This window comes from Pseudorasbora parva, chromosome 15 (genome assembly GCF_024679245.1).
Source record: "Pseudorasbora parva isolate DD20220531a chromosome 15, ASM2467924v1, whole genome shotgun sequence".
Taxonomy (NCBI): Eukaryota; Metazoa; Chordata; class Actinopteri; order Cypriniformes; family Gobionidae; genus Pseudorasbora; species Pseudorasbora parva.
In genome coordinates, this window is record NC_090186.1 from 2,796,973 (window position 1) to 2,818,823 (window position 21,851).

The following is a 21,851-nucleotide window of genomic DNA, read 5'->3' on the forward strand; positions in this document are numbered from 1 at the left end:
GGTGTATTTAAACCATAATTGTATTTAGCTACACGTTTTGCAATAAGACTCAGAATAAATGTGAATGAAATCGAGGTACTTTTTGTTTTTTACCTTATTGGAATCAAAATTAGTCGATAAGAATCAGAATCGTTAAATTTAAAATGATACCCAACTAATGATAAACATTATTTAGGCACCAAAAGTGTAGATATAAGCACATATGCAAGTGATTTACTCGCATTGTAGCGGGTTGTTAAAAATGTCTTAAAGTTCACCCATACTTTAATAATGTGCCTTAATAAATTGGGTAAATTATAAATACAGTGGTTAAATCCAAACCTTGTTTTTCTACTGGTCTTTGTTTAAAAAAAGTTTATAAAACAATTTAAATAATTATCGATACTGAATGTAGGGCTGCGCGATTATGACAAATCATACTTGACACACACACACACACACACACACACACACACACACACACACATATATATATATATATAATATGATACACAAATTAGCTGTATTGCCCAGCCAATTAAAAAAAAAATCTGAGCCCATTGGCCATTTGTTCTTGTTTTAATCCTAAACTGGTTTTATTTTTTATCAATTTCCCCCAAAAGTGTTTCTCCCTAGAAATGTACATTTAGAGAATATATTGACAGTGTTTTTTCCCCTTCAATTTATTCCTTGAATTGTCTTTACGGTATTACAGGTATTTACATTCATAAAACCCACAGAAACCGTGACTTGTCACTTGACACAATGACAAATTAAGCACAATTTTATTTTTGTCAATTTTTGAATAATTGAGTCTGACGAAATTTAGGAAATTGTTCAAGTAAATAACTGTTGCACTATGGCCTACACCCCATTGTTGCAAAATGTGTACTATTTTACAAAAAAAATGTTACAAAAAAAGTAGTAAGTATAATATACTAGGTTGTAGGCTAGTATTGCTTGTTGAACATATCCTGTGCAAGGACTAGACTATATAAGGACTATATAATTCAGGGTCTAGGCTTTTACACATTAATACTACACTTAATTTTAATAATCATAATTGTGATCATGGTTATTTTAAGATAGAAAGGGAAAGTCTTTAATACCAAGGCTTTTCATTTCCAAACAGAACGATTCCCTACACATGCTGTAAGAAGGAACTTGAAAGTGGCTTAAAACAAAAGGAAGTGTGCCTTGGTCCCATGCTGTAACGTTTTGAGTCATTTTCTTATGTTTAAATGTTAGTTTGAATGTGCTTACCTCTTACATAGCTGTGACTTTAGCAGAGGTTTCTTGCTTCGCGCTTACAAGAACTTGCTTGTAGGTTATATCAGTAAGTAAATCGTTCATTCACTTGTCCGAGTAATAAAATATGCTTGTCCGGAAAAAAGTTAGATATTTTTTTTATTTTGTGTGTGTGTGTGTTGTAACTATAGATTATTCTGAAGCAATATTCTCACCAGTGTTTAATCAGCTTTGACATATTTAAATCTGCATATTTGTAAAAAAAAAATCATTTCAAATTTGTGATATTTGTACCTTTTATAAAGGCCATTTCCCCCCTAATCTTATTAAAAATAGGCTATGCTTCAGGTTTAATTTTATATTGTTAAATTTGATCAATACATTAAATTAAATAAAGACAATATAAGTGCTATTAACAATAAAATTAAATAATTTACACTGAAAAATTACAACTGCATTAAATAATCTTTTGAGATTTGTAGTTTTGAATAGACAAAAAAGAAATGTCTTTTGGAAAGTATGTGTACACATGAAACTAAACCTCCAGTAGGTGGCAGCAGGTGGCCGTCTTAATGAGTCAGCCGTTGAGTCGTTCATTCAAACGATTCAGTCAAACACTGAATCGTTCGCGTTACGGTTCTGCTGTGTGTGAAAGATTTTCGCTGCTGAAATCGAACAAAAGCACTCAATATAGCATCTTAAATGTAAGTGACTTTAAGTGAATGTAAATGTAAGTGAATGTTAATTAATTGTTTATGAAACTGTCATATGAAATCAGTGTCATTTTCAGTCGTGATGGTATTCAGGAAACAGTTTAAAAGCTCTAGGATTGTATTTTCTCCTTGAGAGGCTTCACGACTGTCAGCAGCGCGACCTTGTTATCGTCATTTCATCGTATATTATTATCCACCACTATCGATTGCCACTTACACTAAATTAATGCACAATCATTCTTGCATTTTGGTGATTCCCTAGTTATTTTTTGTTTTCAGGCTCTTGTCCGTCGGGCAAGTAAAATTATGTTTCACTTGTCCCTTCAAAAAATCCACTTGTCCCGGACTAGCGTTGATGTCGAGCCCTGTACCTTATCTCTTAACGATTTTGTCGATTGGATGTTGCGACACTAATTATAATGTGTAAGATAACTCTCTTTTTTAGGAGCTCCAGGCTTGCTATGATTTCGTGTAAAATTGCTAGTTCTTAATTTTTGCAGCATAAATGAGCGTGACATTTCAAGCAAAATGTGGTTAAAATGGACCTGAAAGTGCACTGTTATAATAACTGCTCTCAGTTGATCCTGCCATATGTGAACAATAGTTCCATATACATACTGCATTTGTCATGTAGACGTAGAATGTAACCAATGCGATGAGGATGTGGGCATATGGAACAGAGAGCACGAGTTATGAGCGGAGATTTCGCCGTGTCATAGGGCCATGCATATTCACTCTTTATTGCCATACGTTTTGGGACGCCTGCCTTTGCATGCACATGAAGTTTAATGACATCCCATTGTTAACCCGTGGGGTTTAATATGGAGTCGGCCCACCCTCTCTAACAGCTCCAGCTCTTCTGGGAAGGCTTTCCTCAAGGTTTAGGAGTGTGTTTATGGGGATTTTTGCCCATTCTTCTAGAAGCTCATTTGTTAGGTCAGGCACTGATGTTGGAGGAGAAGGCCTGGCTCTCAGTCTCCGCTCTAATTCATCCCAAAGCTGTTCTATCAGGTTGAGCTCAGGACTCTGTGCAGGCCAGTCCAGTTCCTCCACACCAAACTCCTCATCCATGTCTTTATGGACCGACGCTTTGTGCACTGGAGCGCAGTCATGCTGGGACAGGAAGGGGCCGTCCACAAAGTTGGGAGCATGAAATTGTCCAAAATGTCTTGGTATGCTAAGGCATTGAGTTCCTTTCACAGGAACTAAGGGGCCAGAAGTCTATAAAAATAGGGCTCACTGTACTGTATAAATATGAAGGAATTTTCCGTATTGTGTTTTTTACAGGTGTTTTACCTGTATTTTAATTACACATTGCATTAGTTTGTGTTTTAAGGGTTAACAGAGATTTCCATAAAATTACTGGATAATGTACTGGCAGAAAATTACCAGTACATTTTCCGTTTTTGTTTTTTACAGTGTAGTCCAGTGGCGGCTGCTTGACTCCACTGCATCCCACGCTTTGCATTGCTCTTGGTGATGTAAGGCTTGGATGAGCTGCTCGGCCATGGAAACCCATTCCATGAAGCTCTCTCCGCTGTTCTTGAGCTCATCTGAAGGCCACAGAAGTCTGGAGGTCTGGAGCTGTTGACTGCAGAAAGTTGGTGACTTCTGCGCTCTGTGACCCTCAGCATGCGCTGACCCCCCTCTGGGATTTTACGTAGCCTATCACTTTGTGGCTGAGTTGCTGTTTTTCCCAATCGCTTGTACTTTGTTAAAATCCCAGCGGGGAATATCTAGTAGTGAGGAAATGTCAGGAATGGCCTTATTGCACAGGTGTCAGCCTATCACGGCCCCACGCTTGAGTTCACTGAGCTCCTGAGAGCGACCCGTTCTTTCTCTAATGTGTGTAGAAGCGTCTGCAGGCCGAGAGCTGGAGTTATACACCTGTGGCCATGAAGAGACTGAACACCTGAACTCAGTGAGGGGTGTCCCAATACTTTTGGCAATAAAGTGTAGATGCATAACGCTTCAAACTGAGTGGAATAATAAAGCTCAGCATCATATTTATTGATTGTGAACAGCTTGAGCATATATCACTCACATTTAATTTAATATTTTTTTCTTCATGCTTTTATTGGATAAGACACAGATCAGACAGGAAGGCGTGGGGTGGAGAGAGGGGAGAGGGATTGGCAGTTGTGCTCCATGTCGGAGCGCCTCCAACGAGGCTATCAGCTCTGACAATCGTTCTCCTTTTGGAGATATATTTTACATCAGGGCTATATTACAAATCCATATTTTTCATCCCCAAATGTATCGCCTCTTAAAATTATAATTGAAGAGATGCTCACTTTGAGAATATCAAGGTTAAGATCATGGCGTGTACCATTCAATGGCTGTGAGCCTGCTGTCAGTTTAAGACCTAATGCACAGACCCGGCCGGTTGACACAATATAAATTTTCCCTCTAACAATTTCCTTAAGGCCTAACCAGCTGCGTGTACTTGAATGCTTGCCAAAACTGCCATTTCCACATCATCTTGTGTGCATTTGACCATTAGGAGACGAAAGAGTCCTTCATTTGGTATTTGCACATCTGACAGGGGGCATTGGCTGCATTTACACTGGCACAAAAAATCTGATTTTTGTTTTGTTTTACTCATATCTGACTGTATGCTCTTGCACCATTTTTTAAAAACTTTTTTTACTGAGGTGGAAGCTATATATAGTTAAGAAATTGCACAGAGAAACATTTAGGAGTATATAAAAAATGTGCCCTGTGATCTGTATAAATAAAACAGCTTTACGTTATATTTCTCAGCAATAACCACTGTTTTTATAAATAAACGAACAAGCTTCATTTTTACAAAGAGAGAGAGAGAGAGAGAGAGAGAGAGAGAGAGAGAGAGAGAGAATTACCGATGTGCGTCTCTCTCTCTCTCTCTCTCTCTCTCTCTCTCTCTCTCTCTCTCTCTCTCTCTCTCTCTCTCTCTCTCTCTCTCTCTGTGTATGTATGTGTATATATATAAATATATATATCTTTTTGATCAGTACTGACCAATTAATACTAGCACTTACCTATTCTATTTGTCTTTAAAAAAAAAAAAAAAAACTTGCAGTATGTACCCTCTCAACTCATGCTTCACTGTTCTTCCCTGTGGCCGTAGATACAGACAGCTGCCCCATAAAAAATCACGCCTGGTGAAAAGTTTTGTACTCTCAGCTGTAAGAGTGTAAATTTTATGTAAAAATTACATTTACATATAATGCATAATTTCCGAAGGTGTTTTTGTTGCTGATGCCACCCTTGTGCTGTATGTCTATTTATTTGTACAATAATGTGTGTATTATGTGCAGTATGTGCATACTATGTGTATTGAAGGTTGCTCCTGGTACATCCTGTGGAAACAAAATTCCTCTACTGAGGACAATAAAGAATAAATATAATATAATCTAAATCTACTGTGCTAGACTAACTGAGACTTACTCCTAGGGCTGTGCGATATAGCTAAAAAATGAATCATAATATAATGTTTCATATCGCTCCGTATCGATAATTATTGACATTTTTTTTCGAAAAGTTTTTTTTTATTTTATATATCCATATTATTAAGGCAAACAACAAAATGTATTATTTTTAGAAGACAAAAACAAATGTAAACAAAATTTCGTCTTGTATTAAGATTAACAAAAACTAAGTGTTAAAGAAACTCTTGAATAAAATTAAATAAAACGTTACAATATGGTACCTCTCCATCGTGAACAGTTTGTGGGTTGTTTGATGAGGTGAGGTAGATAATAAGTTGCTTGTGTTTCTGTGCTTGGCCGGTATGTTTTATTTATTTTTACATTTAACACACACAACGGTGTTCTGATGTTGGTCGGAAGAAAAGAAACCAAAAAACGTTTTTATTGAAAATCTCCTCACTGGCAGCAGATGCCTCTGTTTCATTTTATCTTCATGCTTTATTATATGTTTATTATATTTATCTATATGTCATTTTGTTTATCTTCTAAACACGTATGAAGATCTTCGTTATAAAACCTGAGAGATTTCTGTCCCTCCATATAAGTCCATTCCTCTCAAACTTAAAAGATCCAATAAATGTCGTAAAGGCATCGTAAAAATAACAAAATTGAGTGTCTAATCCAAATCCACACTATGCTTTACATGATGAACAGACTTACCCGATGCACATACTGTAGTAAACACGGACGTTCAAATGATTGCGAGAAGTGTGAAAACAATATAAGAGTGACATGCAGAATTAAAATATGTTGAGATGAGCTAAACATTTACAGTTTAGTAATAGTCATTTTGACACGCTTTCCTGCGATTAGAGCTGTGATGGCATTGATCATCTGAAGCGCGCACACACTCCTCAAAGTCAAAGCGCTAACAACATTTAATCACCAGATCACTTTTAGTTTTAGTAGTATGATTGTTCAAAGCATTTTAGATGGTTTGTTCTTATATTTGTTCATTAAAAGCGGGAGAGGCAGGGCATAACGAGCATGAGGAGAGATGCTGCCTGCATTGAAAGCGCGAGTAATGCCTGAGGGGATAAATGGAAGTTATGGAGTTTCAGTGACATTATTACATTAAATGACTATATATAATGTTGAATATAATGTATACTGATGCAACGGGGGCATATTTGTGGGTCCTAATAATAATACACAAATAATAATATTATTATTTTAATTTAAAAAAAAGAAAGAAAGAAAAAAAAGACTGTGCTTAAAATATCAGAAAACATATCGTATCGTGAGTTCAGTATCGTAATTTATATCGGATCGTGACACGAGTGTCTCTTTACACCCCTAATCATTTCGTCTGCCTCCATTGCATATCGCACCATTTTACTTTGCTTTCCGGGTCAGAACGTCTTGGGCTGTTTCGACAGTGTAAAGTGTAATTGCTAATATCCGATACGGGTCACTTTTAAAAGATGATGTAAGCGGGTTGTCAAAACAAATGTGATACAGTCACCAAATCGGAATTGTGCATCAAGACCTGCAGTGTTAATGCGGCCTTTCACATCATATCGCACTTAAACGTTTAACCAGCAAAACCTAAAAACACATGCAATACTTAATCATGACAGCTATAATAGTTATCGTTTAATTTTGCGAGGACATTTTCTGCCACTTACCTTGAATTTGAGGGGCATTTTTGTTTAATTTTGTGTAATTTTGGCCCCAATCCCTCGTAAATTTCCAATCCTGCTGTGCACACTGAATACTAAAGAGGCTGCACAAAGAATATGTATTACGTAGTTATAAATATATTATTTTTAAAACTATAAATTGGGGACAATACTGTTACTGACAGTATTGACAAATTGTAGTTTAGCAGCATAATGTGTTCATTGCAGTTTAACAAAAACAGTCCTCTGCGTAATGTCCTCGCTGTGTGTTTGATCGGTTTGCCAAAGCCTCGAGCTTCTGCTGCCTGGATGTTTATTTTTTCCAGTTGATGTTTGTGAAATCATAGCGTACTAGGGAGTTAAGGAATATAGTCGGACTGAAGCAATGGCTCATTTTTTTGTTCTTTTGTTTTTTTTTATAAACACAACTATATCCGGACATGAATAGTGCAGTTGTAGCTTAGCTATGTCCTGCATGTATATACCAACTCCAATGCAAACTCCTCAGGTGAGAATTCACCTTTTTGAGATCAAAATAGGTCACCTGTGAGATTTGCGTAGATCTGATGAGTGTTTTACTTTCTTTCTTTTTTTAGGGAAGATCTTTTTTAGAATCTATATCTCGTTTTGTGAAGAGTGACATTACCAGGTAATCAGGGATGGAAATTAACTTTTTTGTCAAAATCTACCAGCCACTCAAAGTTTTTACCAGCCACTTTCTTGTTTTTAACCGACAATGGTGTAACTGCACGTTTAAAAATTAATACTACAAGCTCTACAATACTTAAGCTGTTTATTTAATCTCAAATCTCAATGAAATACTGACATTTTTTCACTCTTATACACTCACAAACCATGAACTGATATACATTTCATTAAATGAGTAGGGCTCTGTGTTCTCTCTCTTTTTTTCTTTTTTTTACCTGGATGTGGCATTTGGATGATTCGTGGTCTTTTATGGCTTCCAGTTTTAGGTTTTTAGTACCAACAATGAAACGACTAGTTTTGGCATCTTCTGAAGCGTGTTGACAACATACCGAGCAGAACATTGTCAGTAGGGATGCACAGAAATAAAAATTATTGGCTGAAACCAAAGCACTAAAAGAAATTATGCCAATTATCCATTGCATTTATGGCTAATGCTATGACTGTGTAACTTTACTAAAAAATCAAGGCATTGCAATTACATGAATATTAAAGTTTCAAATAATAAATCAATTACAAATTATGCAAATATTTATTTAGCACATTGCAACAACCCACAGTATAAAATAAAATTCAAACTAAAATGTTTAACTCGACCTCACTCATGTGTACATTAAATAATAATGTACAGGTCTACTGGCCTGCAGAAAGGGACAGAAATTGAATAAAGTAATCAAATGTAAAATAACTGCATAATTTAACTGTTTAAACGAAAGATTAATCCTTATTAAACTTACAAAAGCTATTCAATCAAGAGCAGTGAGTGATGTCCTTTTGTTTGACATTAAACAGACAGCAGTAAAAGCTACTTCCCCTTTAAGACCTAATAGAGGGATATGCGTCATCTTTCACGACTGTATAAAGTTCACTTAAGGCATATTCAGACTATGTCTGCTTGGATACTCATCAAGATGAACATGTTGGCATACTTTTTGTGTGAGTTTGTCTGTTTAAGCACAAGACTTGAAAGAGAACTCAATATTTGCGCGCTGTGAGACGGGTGCGCGCTTCCGGATGACAGTGACGGATCTTCTTTCAGCGCGTGCGAGTTCGTATTCGCGTCTTCTGGCACTACATCCGGGTAATGACGGCGAAAACGACTGGTCATATTCGGACATACGGCCGCACTCGCATTCACTGAACACAGTTTATAAAGAGGGGAAACAGTATGCTATTTTTATTTACCCGCCACGGTGGCCGGTAGGTGAAGCGAGTTTACCCGCCACAACTCAAAATCACCCGCATTTGGCTGGTGGCGGGTGCTAATTTCCATCCCTGCAGGTAATAACAAAAAAATGAAAATAAACGCATCAAAGAAAAACAGGCAAGGCTGAGGCATCCAGCAAAACAAAGGACACGGGCCCTTGATATTCTGGTGGCTGAACATCAGAAGAAATAGGGTTTAACGTGGTGCACAAAGTATCCAATATTGATGCATTTGTGACCTGTGGGATCTTCAGTTTTCAGTTTTGAGTGTTAATAATGAAGCTAAGATGATTTCCAACATACATTTTATTTGGTTGTTGCCTTCTTGTTTTTGTTTTGTTTATGTGTTCAGCTCCCACATCTATTGAATCCTTGTTTTGTGTTTTATAAAGAGTGCTTTTGTCCTACATAAGACACAAACACTTGTTTACCGCTTACCTGTTAGAATTAGAAACTTAATAGTGTCTATAAATGAGCATGAAAAGTAAATCACACAGTGTCCTGGCCTCGGAGAATGTTTTCTCTATCGTTCTCACCTTTTTTTACCCCTCACTCATTTGCATCCCTGACATACATTATCGGACTATGGTTGGCCTCAGCGATGTGTGCTTGCTCCGAAAGACCCGTTTTAACCGTAAAACCCTGCTCAATTATACCTGTGCGTGTTAATGTGGTGTAAATTACTGTGGCTGTACACAGCAGTGAGGGTCCAGACTTTATCTGACTACACCATCACAGCCAAATATAGAGACTAAGTGTACAGCTCATACCACACAGCACTATTTTACACCCTCCACCATGCCGGTCAGATATAGTTGCACATGCAGTAAATGCACAACCACACAATGCAGTCAGAGCTCTTTGTGCTAAAGCTACATTATAATGCATCATACGCTATGCTGTTTTATAGCGGTGGGTGATATTAGGTTAATTCATGATATGAGTAGTTTTACTTTAAGCCAACAATATAAATCACAAAATAGTTAAAAGCACAAATGCTACTTTTTTTGTAGGTACAAATCTATTTAACAGTAGCATTCAAGAAAGAAATACTTCACTGAAACTGAATAATCAAATGTAAAAAATAAATAAATAAAACAGCATAGTATACACATTAGGGGTGTAAAGTACACGTATTCGTCCTGAACCGTCACGGTTTGGTGCATAGCACCATAAAAACACATTTGTTCAGTTTACTTAATTAAATTGTGCAAACTTATTGCCTTAATTCAAATAAGCGAGCAATGAGTGAGGGTGCGTGCGTGTGCGAGCGTGCGTGTGCGAGCGTGCGTGTGAGCGAGTGAGCGTGCGTGTGCGAGCGTGCGTGTGAGCGAGCGTGCGTGCGTGTGCAAGCGTGCGTGCGTGTGAGCGAGCGAGCGTGCGTGTGAGCGCTTCAGGTCAGACTCCGGCAAGCATGTCCCGCTCTGCACTTTCTCTCATGCGCTCCTGTTTATGTTTCTTTCTTTGTCATTCGCTGCTCTTATTTAACTCTTCTGCTTCCAATGTTTAGTGAACGGCGGAAGCAGAGCTCTTTCTTTTTTTTAAGCACTATATGGGTTATCTGGTAACGTTCTTTGGGAATCCTTGAATTTGAAATAGTCATTCTCATTCATGATGTTTTCAGATTTTACAACCTCGTCAAAATAATTGCGATATTATTGCTAATATTCGATATATCGCCCACCCCTATTGAGAACAATCTCCTGTAGCATCGCATTTACCTCAGAAGTCCTTCAGTGTCCACAGCTGAGAGTTCACTAGAGAAATCAACTCTTTCACTGGATATATGACCTATATTAGCCTTTATATTCACTATATTAGCCTTTATATTCACTATATTAGCCTATATATGACCTATATTAGCCTATATATTCACTATATTAGCCTTTATATTTACTATATTAGCCTATATATGACCTATATTAGCCTATATATTCACTATATTAGCCTTTATATTTATGATGTTACCCTATATATCCATTATATTAGCCTATATATCCTCCTGGGACCCAGTAATAGACTTTTGTCCACTGTAGTGGACATTATATTTTAGTGAGTTTCTGTGACATCACAGACGTCACAGCTTTGAGTCAGGATGTCCTTTATAGAGCACATTCAGGGCTTTGTACAGATACCAAATGTTTGGAGGTTTCACCAGGACAACAACAACTTCTTGGTCTTTAAAAATGGCTGACATTAATGTTTAGCACTCTTATGGAAATATGATAATATTTTGTAATTATAATTTAAATCTGATTAATTTTCTAATTGTTTGTTATAAATCAACATCTCAGGAAAATGCTATGGGGTTTCTAATCTAAATATGACTCTTTGTTACAAAACAGGGCATTGATTTCATAAATGTCCACTGTAGAGGACACCGGGACTTAAATCATGTTTATCAGGCATTTTGGAGACACAACGAGTAAATAGGGAAATAAATTACATATCAATATTCCTATGAAATATTACATATTATTATGAAAATGTTGCCAATTATTACTCCCCTTATTACACTTCTTTTTTTCATTACATGTTGCACCAAGAACACAATAATATGCAAATTAGATGCAATATAGCGATACATTGTCCTGAATGGGAAAATCCAACTATGGCCATTTTACCCACATATTGCATAAAGTAAGATGGTATATCAAAGCATTCAGTTATATCTTTTATAACATAGCTCAGAATCATCTTTAAAAAAAGTTTGTTTTAAAAAAATCCTGAAACTTAAAAATGCATTCGTGAATTAAAAATAAATCCTATTGTTTTTGCCTATACATGCAATTTCATTTCATTAAATTTTTTTAACAATTGAGTCCTGGTGTCAACTATAGAGGACATATCATAACATATGAATACAATATAATTTTCCAAAAAAATAATCTGTCCATTTGTTTCTTATGCTCTAAACAATCTAATGACATAAAAAAATACAAAATTCAAAAAACTTTTTTTTTCTGGGTCCCAGGAGGATATGACCTATATTAGCCTTTATATTCACTATATTAGCCTATATATGACCTATATTAGCCTTTATATTCACTATATTAGCCTATATATGACCTATATTAGCCTTTATATTCACTATATTAGCCTATATATGACCTATATTAGCCTTTATATTCACTATATTAGCCTTTATATTTATGATGTTACCCTATATATCCATTATATTAGCCTATATATGACCTATATTAGCCTTTATATTCACTATATTAGCCTTTATATTTATTGTGTTACCTTATATATCCATTATATTAGCCTATATATGATCTATATTAGCCTATATATTCACTATATTAGCCTTTATATTTATTATGTTACCTTATATATCCATTATATTAGCCTATATATGACCTATATTAACCTATAAATTCACTATATTAGCCTTTATATTTATTATGTTACCCTATATATCCATTATATTAGCCTATATATGACCTATATCAGCCCATATATTCTTTATATTAGCCTATATATTCACTATATTAGCCTTTATATTTATGATGTTACCCTATATATCCATTATATTAGCCTATATATGACCTATATTAGCCTTTATATTCACTATATTAGCCTTTATATTTATTGTGTTACCTTATATATCCATTATATTAGCCTATATATGATCTATATTAGCCTATATATGATCTATATTAGCCTATATATGATCTATATTAGCCTATATCCTCCTGGGACCCAGAAAAAAAAAGTTTTTTGAATTTTGTATTTTTTCATGTCATTGGATTGTTTAGAGCATAAGAAACAAATGGACAGATTATTTTTTTGGAAAATTATATTATATTCATATTTTATGATATGTCCTCTGTAGTTGACACCAGGACTCAGTTGTTAAATTTTTTTAATGAAATGATATTGCATGTATAGGCAAAAACAATGGGATTTATTTTTAATTCACGAATACATTTTTAAGTTTCAGGATTTTTTTTAAACAAACTTTTTTTAAAGATGATTCTGAGCTTTGTTATAAAACATATAACTGAATGCTTTGATACACCATCTTACTTTATGCAATATGTGGGTAAAATGGCCATACTTGGATTTTCCCATTCAATACAATGTATCGATATATTGCATCTAATTTGCATATTATTGTGTTCTTGGTGCAACATGTAATGAAAAAAAGAAGTGTAATAAGGGGAGTAATAATTGGCAACATTTTCAAAATAATATGTAATATTTCATAGGAATATTGTTATGTAATTTATTTTTCTATTTACTTGTTGTGTCTCCAAAATGCCTGATAAACATGATTTATGTCCCGGTGTCCTCTACAGTGGACATTTATGAAATCAATGCCCTGTTTTGTAACAAAGAGTCATATTTAGATTAGAAACCCCATAGCATTTTCCTGAGATGTTGATTTATAACAAACAATTAGAAAATTAATCCGATTTAAATTATAATTACAAAATATGATCATATTTCCATAAGAGTGCTAAACATTAATGTCAGCCATTTTTAAAGACCAAGAAGTTGTTGTTGTCGTGGTGACACCTCCAAACATTTGGTATCTTTGCAAAGCCCTGAATGTGCTCTATAAAGGACATCCTGACTCAAAACTGTGACGTGTGTGATGTCACAGAAACTCACTAAAATATAATGTCCACTACAGTGGACAAAAGTCTATTACTGGGTCCCAGGAGGATATATTCACTATATTAGCCTTTATATTTATTATGTTACCTTATATATCCATTATATTAGCCTATATATGACCTATATTAACCTATAAATTCACTATATTAGCCTTTATATTTATTATGTTACCCTATATATCCATTATATTAGCCTATATATGACCTATATTAGCCTATATATTCATTATAAGAGCCAATATATTCACTATATTAGCCTATATATATTTACTATATTAGCCTATATGACCTATATTAGCCTATATATTCATTATAAGAGCCAATATATTCATTATATTAGCCTATATATTCATTATATTAGCCTATATATGACCTATATTAGCCTATATTTTCATTATATTAGCCTATATATGACCTATATTAGCCTATATATTCATTATATTAGCCTATATTTTCATTATATTAGCCTATATATGACCTATATTAGCCTCATTATATGAGCCAATATATTTGCTATATTAGCCTATTCACTATATGAGAATATATATTGATTATATTAGCCTATATATTCACTATATTAGCCTATATGACCTATATTAGCCTATATATTCATTATACTAGCCTATAAATTCATTATGTTCTACTGAACCTGTTACTGGTGTCTGGATTATTATTGTGTGTTTAAATTAATCATGAAAATGACAGCCACTGTGTATTAATTATTATATTTCAATAACAAATTGGAGTAAAAAACATTTTATAATTGGATTTAGAAGTTATTGCAAAATGTGCCTTACGCGAAGTTTACATGTTTGCATACTATACGTTATTTGGGTTTGATTATTATATCTAAAAATAAATATCAACTGAATGTAGGCTAATTTTGGGCTCTGTTGTTAATCTTCAATATTTTAGTAATGTAAGTAAGGGCTGGGCTCCCTTTTATGCTCCCATTACAGCATTATCTTTAAAAAAAACGTTTTGTTATAATTGAATTCATTTAAGGACAGACACAATTTGTTCAGTAAACCACAGTTTAATAAAAAACAAATAAAAAGCAATTGTGTAAAACTGCTGCACTGAACCCGCACCGAACCGTGACTTAAACTGAGGTACGCACCGAACCCTCAGGTTTGTGTACCATTACACCCCGAACTGAGATATGATTTTTCTTTGTCCATATCTCCCAGCCTTAGCTTATATTGTTAGTTCGGTCTTGTCGTATGTTCGCTGTGTGGGTGTGGCAGACAGCGCAGTTCTCCATCAGCGTCTTGTTAAGGCAGCGGCTCATTTCGTTGAGCTGTGGCTTTGCCGAGGGCGATGGACCGATGGGCTGCCTGCATCTCAAACAACCAAGCATTTGAAGAACTATATTGAAAAAAATGCACTGCTTGTGTTTTGCAACTCTTGAAGCATTTCATATGGCCTCTTTAGCCTTGGGGTAGAAAACTGTACATTTCCTATTGAGCAACCAGTAAATTTACTTTTTTTCCCCTCCCTCTCTTGTTTTTAATTCGTGTCCTCCCTCTTTCTTTTTCCAAAACAGATTGCACAACAGATGTATACAACAACTAAGGCAGTGAAATGGGCTAATAGCTGAAATTAGTTTGGTTGTTTAAACAGTGTGAAAGCTACACAGAAAACGGCATAGGAGTTTAATCATAGTTTTTCAATAGAAGTTATCAATTAGATGCCAGTTTACATGAGCTAATATTCTGCGTCACTCACTAGGCGAGCTTATTGAAGTACAATAAATAGTCAGTAATACAATCATAACATAGAAACAAGCAATAAGACCAATAAATACAACAGAATAAAGATTAAATCAAATAAAGAGTGCTTTAAGTGTTTCAGGAAGTTTTTCTTACAGACTTGCGTAAGAGAGCAGTGGCACGGGGAAGAGGCGCGGACAGAACTAGCACAGTTGCTAACAATATTACATATTTTGTCTCGTATAAATGTCTGGAAGTAAAGCACTGAGTTAGAGTTGAGGTGTCCATACAAGGAGTTTAACCATTTTGGCGTAATACATGGCCATACTCGGGGAAAAAAATAACATTCAGAAACTTTTTTGAATCCTCAAGAAGTGCATTTGGCACGGATATGTCATACGTCCAACTCGCATTTTTTTGTTTGTTTGGTTTTTTCTGTTGTCCATAATTATCAACTCTTTAACAGTGTAAATAAGTCAGAATGCATGAAATAGCATTAGACCCCCTCCCCAATTCATTTATTGAATTTCTGTTAATTTCCATGTATTGAGTTTTGCTGTATTCTGTGTGATTGAGTAGAGCATTTGACTGATTGAAGCTGCAGTGCTTTGTTTTTCTGTAACTCATTTATTAAACAAAGCGAGCTGGTGCATGATTGTGCCACGACAGGCAATACTGGTATGAAATTTAATACCGGTTTAAAGTTGGGAAACAATATAAATCATACTTGACAACAACAGCTGCTAGATCAATATCCTAACAAACGGAATAGCCTTTAATAATGTATACTTGCACTTTATTAAAAGTGTAATGTGCAAAACTGATACAGAATATAAATTATCAATTAATAATCAACTAATCAAACGTACACACTCAAATAGCTAAAGCTGAGTTATCCAAACATTTCAATTGCTCATAAGGCTGTTTTTATATCAACTTTTGAAGTTCAAGAATTGTTGGTGAAATATATACATTTAAAGAACAATAAACTGCAATACCTTGTTTTTATGCCATTTATTCAAACATAGCTACATTAAATAATGAAGACATCAATAGTTTAAAGCATATTTATCCCATATTTATTCAAACATACCTACTGTACCTACTGTACTGTAAATAAGGAAGACAGCAATAGTTTTAAGCATATTTATGCCATATTTATTAAAACATACAAACATACATACATCAATAGTTTAAAGCATATTATGCCATATTTATTTAAACATACCTACATTAAATAATGACAACATCAAAAGTTTTAAGCAAAAAATGTAATGACTATAATAGTGCATATATTTAGCAAAATGCTCCTCTCTAGAGCATTTTTTTCTAGCTAGCTAATCAGTTTATGGTCATTGGATAGCTGTCTTATAACGTTAAGTGCTAATATTTCATTGACAGTTTTTCCTTGGTTGAGTAATTACACGAGACCGGATTCATTTCGGGAAGCTGTAATGTATCTTCTAACAGCTGTTGTCCACCCAGGTTTATTTTGTGATGTGTAGTAACATCTTTAAAGATAATATGAGATTATCAGTTCTTGATCTGCTTGAACTGTGATCTGTCATGGCATATTAAAGAGCGACAAAGCTTGAAATTTGGATCCATCCCTGTTTGTTTCTAAATGTGTTTTTAGAATATAATAGATAGTAGCACAGATAGTTTAGAATATAATAGATAGTGATATAATATATAGTCACCAAAAGTCACTATCCAAACATTACATTTGGTCAGCTAAAAAGAGAAATTGCAAATTGTCTGCATTGACAACAGTATTTTACAGCTTTATAATGGATTGTTGTTTTATAGCAAACATGTTTTTTAAAATTGTGATCTATTGTTGCTTTGTAAAGTTTCATAAGGGCCTTTTTCAATTTTTTTTTCCAGCAGTAATCATGTTTCCACATAGACTTCTGTGTAAATCTTTTCTGATTTGTATTAACATTCACTTCTTGGCAATATTCTGGATCAAACCAGCATGTTAATGAAGCTTTGGTGTGTGCGACGGACATCTGACAGGAGAGGGCGATATTTCAACACAGTCTCTAGACGTGACATCCCTGATCAAAATCTACTGGTTTCAAGTCAGCTAGTGGGATTTTGCCTTTTTAAATAGCAGTTATTTACACTTTATTCACACTTTTGTTGGTAATTTATGAATTTGTTCTGGAGAACATTATTGCAGCCTCCTATGTTGTGAATCCATCCACGGCCATCCTTAAAGGGTCATGAAACCCCAAAACACTTTTTTTGAGATGTAAACAGATATGTATAGGCTGCACATCATTGAAAACACTAAGGGTACTCATTAATGGTATTCATATGTGAAAATAGTTATTTTTGCATTTTTCAGAGCGATTTCTGTCTTCCGGTTTGAAAAGCTTAGTCGGAGCAACGTCACAAATGCTGACGTCGGCGCGGCCTTTTCGGCCCAAGTATGGGCTGCTGGGCACATGCTGACGTCGACCGCTCCGAGCGATTTTTGATATATATTCATGACATAAAGCTCATTCAGTCCAATCCCTGCGCTGTAGTATGCATACAAGATAATTTAGTTAATATGCATGAGACAGTCACTTCTGTCAGGCTCGTCTTCCATCATTATTGTAGAGATATGGTGGGGAAGTTTTGGAAGCAGCGTGCGGAAAAGTCACGGAGGAAAGCTAGGCGTTGTGCTGATACGAAGTAACGTAAAGGGCGGCGAGCGAGCTGTAACCGGCGCCGTCTGTGGAAGCCTTTGCTACAAAGGCTCGGTAAAGTAAAATTAACCTGAGGAATCGCACGCCGAACCTGCAAGCGTTGACTATCTATGTCAGGAGTGCAAAATAACCAATCTGTAATCTCTAGGCTAATGAACAAAAGCCACGTCCTCTCCGTTTTATTTGTCGTCACAGCCATGCACTAAACCGCATGTGTTCGGGCTCTTAGTGAAACAGTGTGATGCATATTTGGACAAATATAGATTTAGCTGCCGAGTGATAGACAGCGCGGATCGTCACGGCAACCCAGCGCGCGTCGCTCTGCTTCAGATGCGCGGTCGAGACTGAAGCCTCAAACCCCTTCGCTTTTACCCCGATCTAGAATTACACATCTCTGTCACATCGCATGTTGGGTGGTTCACACTCTCTTATCACGTCGGCGCGTTGTTCATCTTGCCAAACAGCGTGCATATTTGGACAAATATAGTTTTATCACGTTTGCAAAATATTTCGTCATGCAGAATAACATTTATTTTCATTTCTCACTGAATTATGCTGGTTTGAATATGAAGAGCTGAATGATTTGCGATCTCTGCTGCACGCCACTCATAGCTCTCTCATTCGCTGTACTCATCCCTCATTTAATCTCACTGTGGTAAACAATGCCAACGTGAACCAAGAACATGTCTCACAACCGCTGTAACTGCTGCTGTTGGTATCGCTAGTCTTAATGCACCTACTGACACTCCCCTATTTATGCAAACCATTCCCTCTTTCCACACAATACCATCCCACCTTTTCACAGTCGACCACTCCCCTTTTAACAAGCTTTTTCAAATCGGAGGTGTGAAAAAACACCGCTGCAGCAGGGGGGTTTCATGACCCTTTAATGTTTCAAACCCTGATATTTGTGAGACATCAACTACACATTGTGATTTTTGAGCAACTTAATGTAACTGTAGTTATATATTTCTTGGCTTTGCAATATAGTATGTTCTGCATTAGTTCAGTAATAGTTCTTCTTTAGCTCTCTTAAAGTCTTGTAAGACAGTTTTGCTGGGTTGTAGTAAACTGTGTCCGTTATAGTCCATAGAGGGCCTTTCTGACGTTTTTATTTCTATAGTTTCTGCGTTCTGTTCTCAGGCATTTGCAGCTAGTTTAGTCGATTTACAAACCTCCAGTTGACCAAAATCTCTCGAGGAAGATTGCCAGTGTTAATAATGTGCTTCACAGGTGCAAAACTGGCATTGATTGTTCCACAAACTTTGTTGGTAAGGTAAGAATTGTAATCCCAGTACATTTAGATGACTAAAGTTGCCTCCTTTCCACTACTCCTTGAAAGATCATATTTATAATATGTGTCCTTGGAATGGTTTCATCTAGGGATGCACGATATTAATTGGACAGATAAATTATCGGGTGATATGGGTGAAAATTACGTCATTTTTATTGCTCCGATAAATAAAAGAATCCGATAAAGTACGCTTGCTTCCTGATCCTCATAGACTAAATGGATGAATTTTTTAATGTATGAAATACTTGAATATAAATTAGTTGTTAATGAGTTATGTGCAGATGAACCATAGTTCTGTCATATATGTTAAACCCTTTTTTGTTAATAAGTATTGTGGTGCCTTACACAAAAAATTAAAGTCAGGACTGATGTTTGCCATTATAGTTAGGCCAGAGCAAATAAAATATCAGTTTCATCATCATTTGAGTAGTCATTGCAATATATCGAAATGATCGAAATATCGCAATATGCATATCGCAGTGGCTCGCAATATCTGAATGATTTTAATAGGCTACATCAACATTGAAAAGTGTACGTTTTAGGTCACACATAGGGCAGAGAATAGACTGGGCACATTACTGTTACTCGTGACTTGCTTAACGTTAAAAAGAGTTATTAAACACAATAATTTGCAGTCTCGCGCTTTTTGACACACACACACACCGAAACGTAAACAATTTGACACTATTTTTTTCTACAATGCTGGTCACTTTCAGAAGTTATAGCGATGCTTTCTTGTCCCAGAAAGAATGTGAAACGTAAATGGTTTCATTATCATTTTATAAATAATTTTTTTTATATAATTTAACTTGATTTTACACACTAATTGCAATATCATATCGCATATCAAATATCGCATTATTTAACGAGATCGCATTTTTCTTCAAAATCCCACAGCCCTAATTGCAAAGATGTTCATGTATATATTCTGTTTATGTATATGTACTGTATTCTATATACAGTACTACTGAAAAGTTTGGACAAACCAATGGGAAAGTGCATCCAAACATGGTGTGGTACTGTCCTGTAATGTACACATGAAGAATATCGACCGATATCAATATCGGACCCCTTTTCTTCCTTAATATTGGTATCGGTACCCCCCAAAAAACCCATTGCAGAAAAGTTTGTCGATATGGGAAGGAGGCGGGAACCGGTGAACATTTAAACAAGACTTAAAAAAATAAATAAACAAACTGAAAGCAAAAACGCTGGCATAAAATCCAAGCCTGGTCCTCTCTCATCCTTCACTGTCATACTACTTCACAGTAGTAAAATTGCAAGCTTCACGACCAGCCCAACAATGTTGGCTCGGTCAATAATGCGAGTTTGGGGCAGGATCATCTGGGAGATACAGGGAGAATGCTCAGAAAAATAAATGTGTTATCTGTTATCTGAGGTTGGGAAAACTGGCAAAATCAGCGCAGTATGATATTAGTGACTGTTGTTTCATTGAGCTATATATTGGACTACATCTGTCCCAATTTTCCAGATCTTTTTATTTGGTTAGTCTAACAAATATGCATTGTTTTCTTCTCTCTTTAATGCAGAAGATGCTAAGATAGTGGGCGAGCGAGCGTGCTGAGGTCAAGTCCGTTCTGTTTTGGCAGTAGACGAATGGCACAGGGAAACCAGCAGATTGATAACCAGGTTCTGCACCACCTGCGGCAAAAGTTTCCAGAAGTTCCAGAGGACGTGGTGTCTGAGTGTGTCCTACAGGTGAGTTAGACATGCTCCACTATCTAGAAAGGGGCGTGTCCTGTGCGAATTATACGAGGAGTATATCAAAGGTGATTCTGTTAGCCGAAGTACTTATCCTTTTGAAATTCGTCTCGACCCAGCATAATTTGTCACATAACGAATATCAAGCTAATTCAAAATCAAAAGAAACCATTTATTGTCTTAAAATAATACCTGGTGTAATTGCGCAAAAATGTTACGCTGTCATTAACCCCTGTTATTTTACAGCTCCTCTCTTCAAACCACCTGTCATGTAGATACGGCATTCCACAATCTAGCCAGTTCCTGGTGAATTAAAACATACTTCTTAAAATATCACATTACATTTGCATTGTAGGGTTTTTTCATTTGTTTTAATTTAGAAGACGCTTTTATCTAAAGCATCGATTCCCAAACGGGGGCTCATGAGTGAAAGAAAAGCTGATTGAGTCATAAAATTGTGAAAATAAAAACAATATAACGCTTTCTAAAACTGTTATTTATTTTTTTATTAGCTTGATGTGTGGTTTGTTAGGATTGGATAATATTTAGCCGAGATGCAACTATTTGAAAATCTGGAATTTGAGTGTGCAAAAACATCTAAATATTGAGAAAATCACCTTTAAAGTTGTCCAAATGAAACCCTTAGCAACACATATTACTACTGCTGATATATTTGCGGTAGGAAATTGACTAAATATCTCCATGGAACATGATCGGTATAGTGCTTAAAATCCTAATGATTTTTGGCAAATCAATTTTGTTTGTTTTTATAATTTGGAACTATCCTATTGCCACAAATATACCCGTGCGACTTATGTGCGGTTTTGTGGTCCAGGTTCATATATATATATATATA

At 35.5% G+C, this 21,851-nt stretch overlaps 1 protein-coding gene across 2 annotated transcripts in view; it reads left to right on the top strand.

Annotated features, from left to right (window-relative positions):
* Window positions 1-21,851, top strand: part of tab2 (TGF-beta activated kinase 1 (MAP3K7) binding protein 2) — a 41,270-nt gene that overhangs the window by 5,837 nt on the left and 13,582 nt on the right. For both annotated transcript variants that reach the window (XM_067416683.1, XM_067416684.1), the window contains exon 2: window positions 20,824-20,992. In XM_067416683.1, the coding sequence (XP_067272784.1) occupies window positions 20,891-20,992 (102 nt within the window). In that variant the 5' untranslated portion in view covers window positions 20,824-20,890. The remainder of the gene's footprint in view (window positions 1-20,823; window positions 20,993-21,851) is intronic.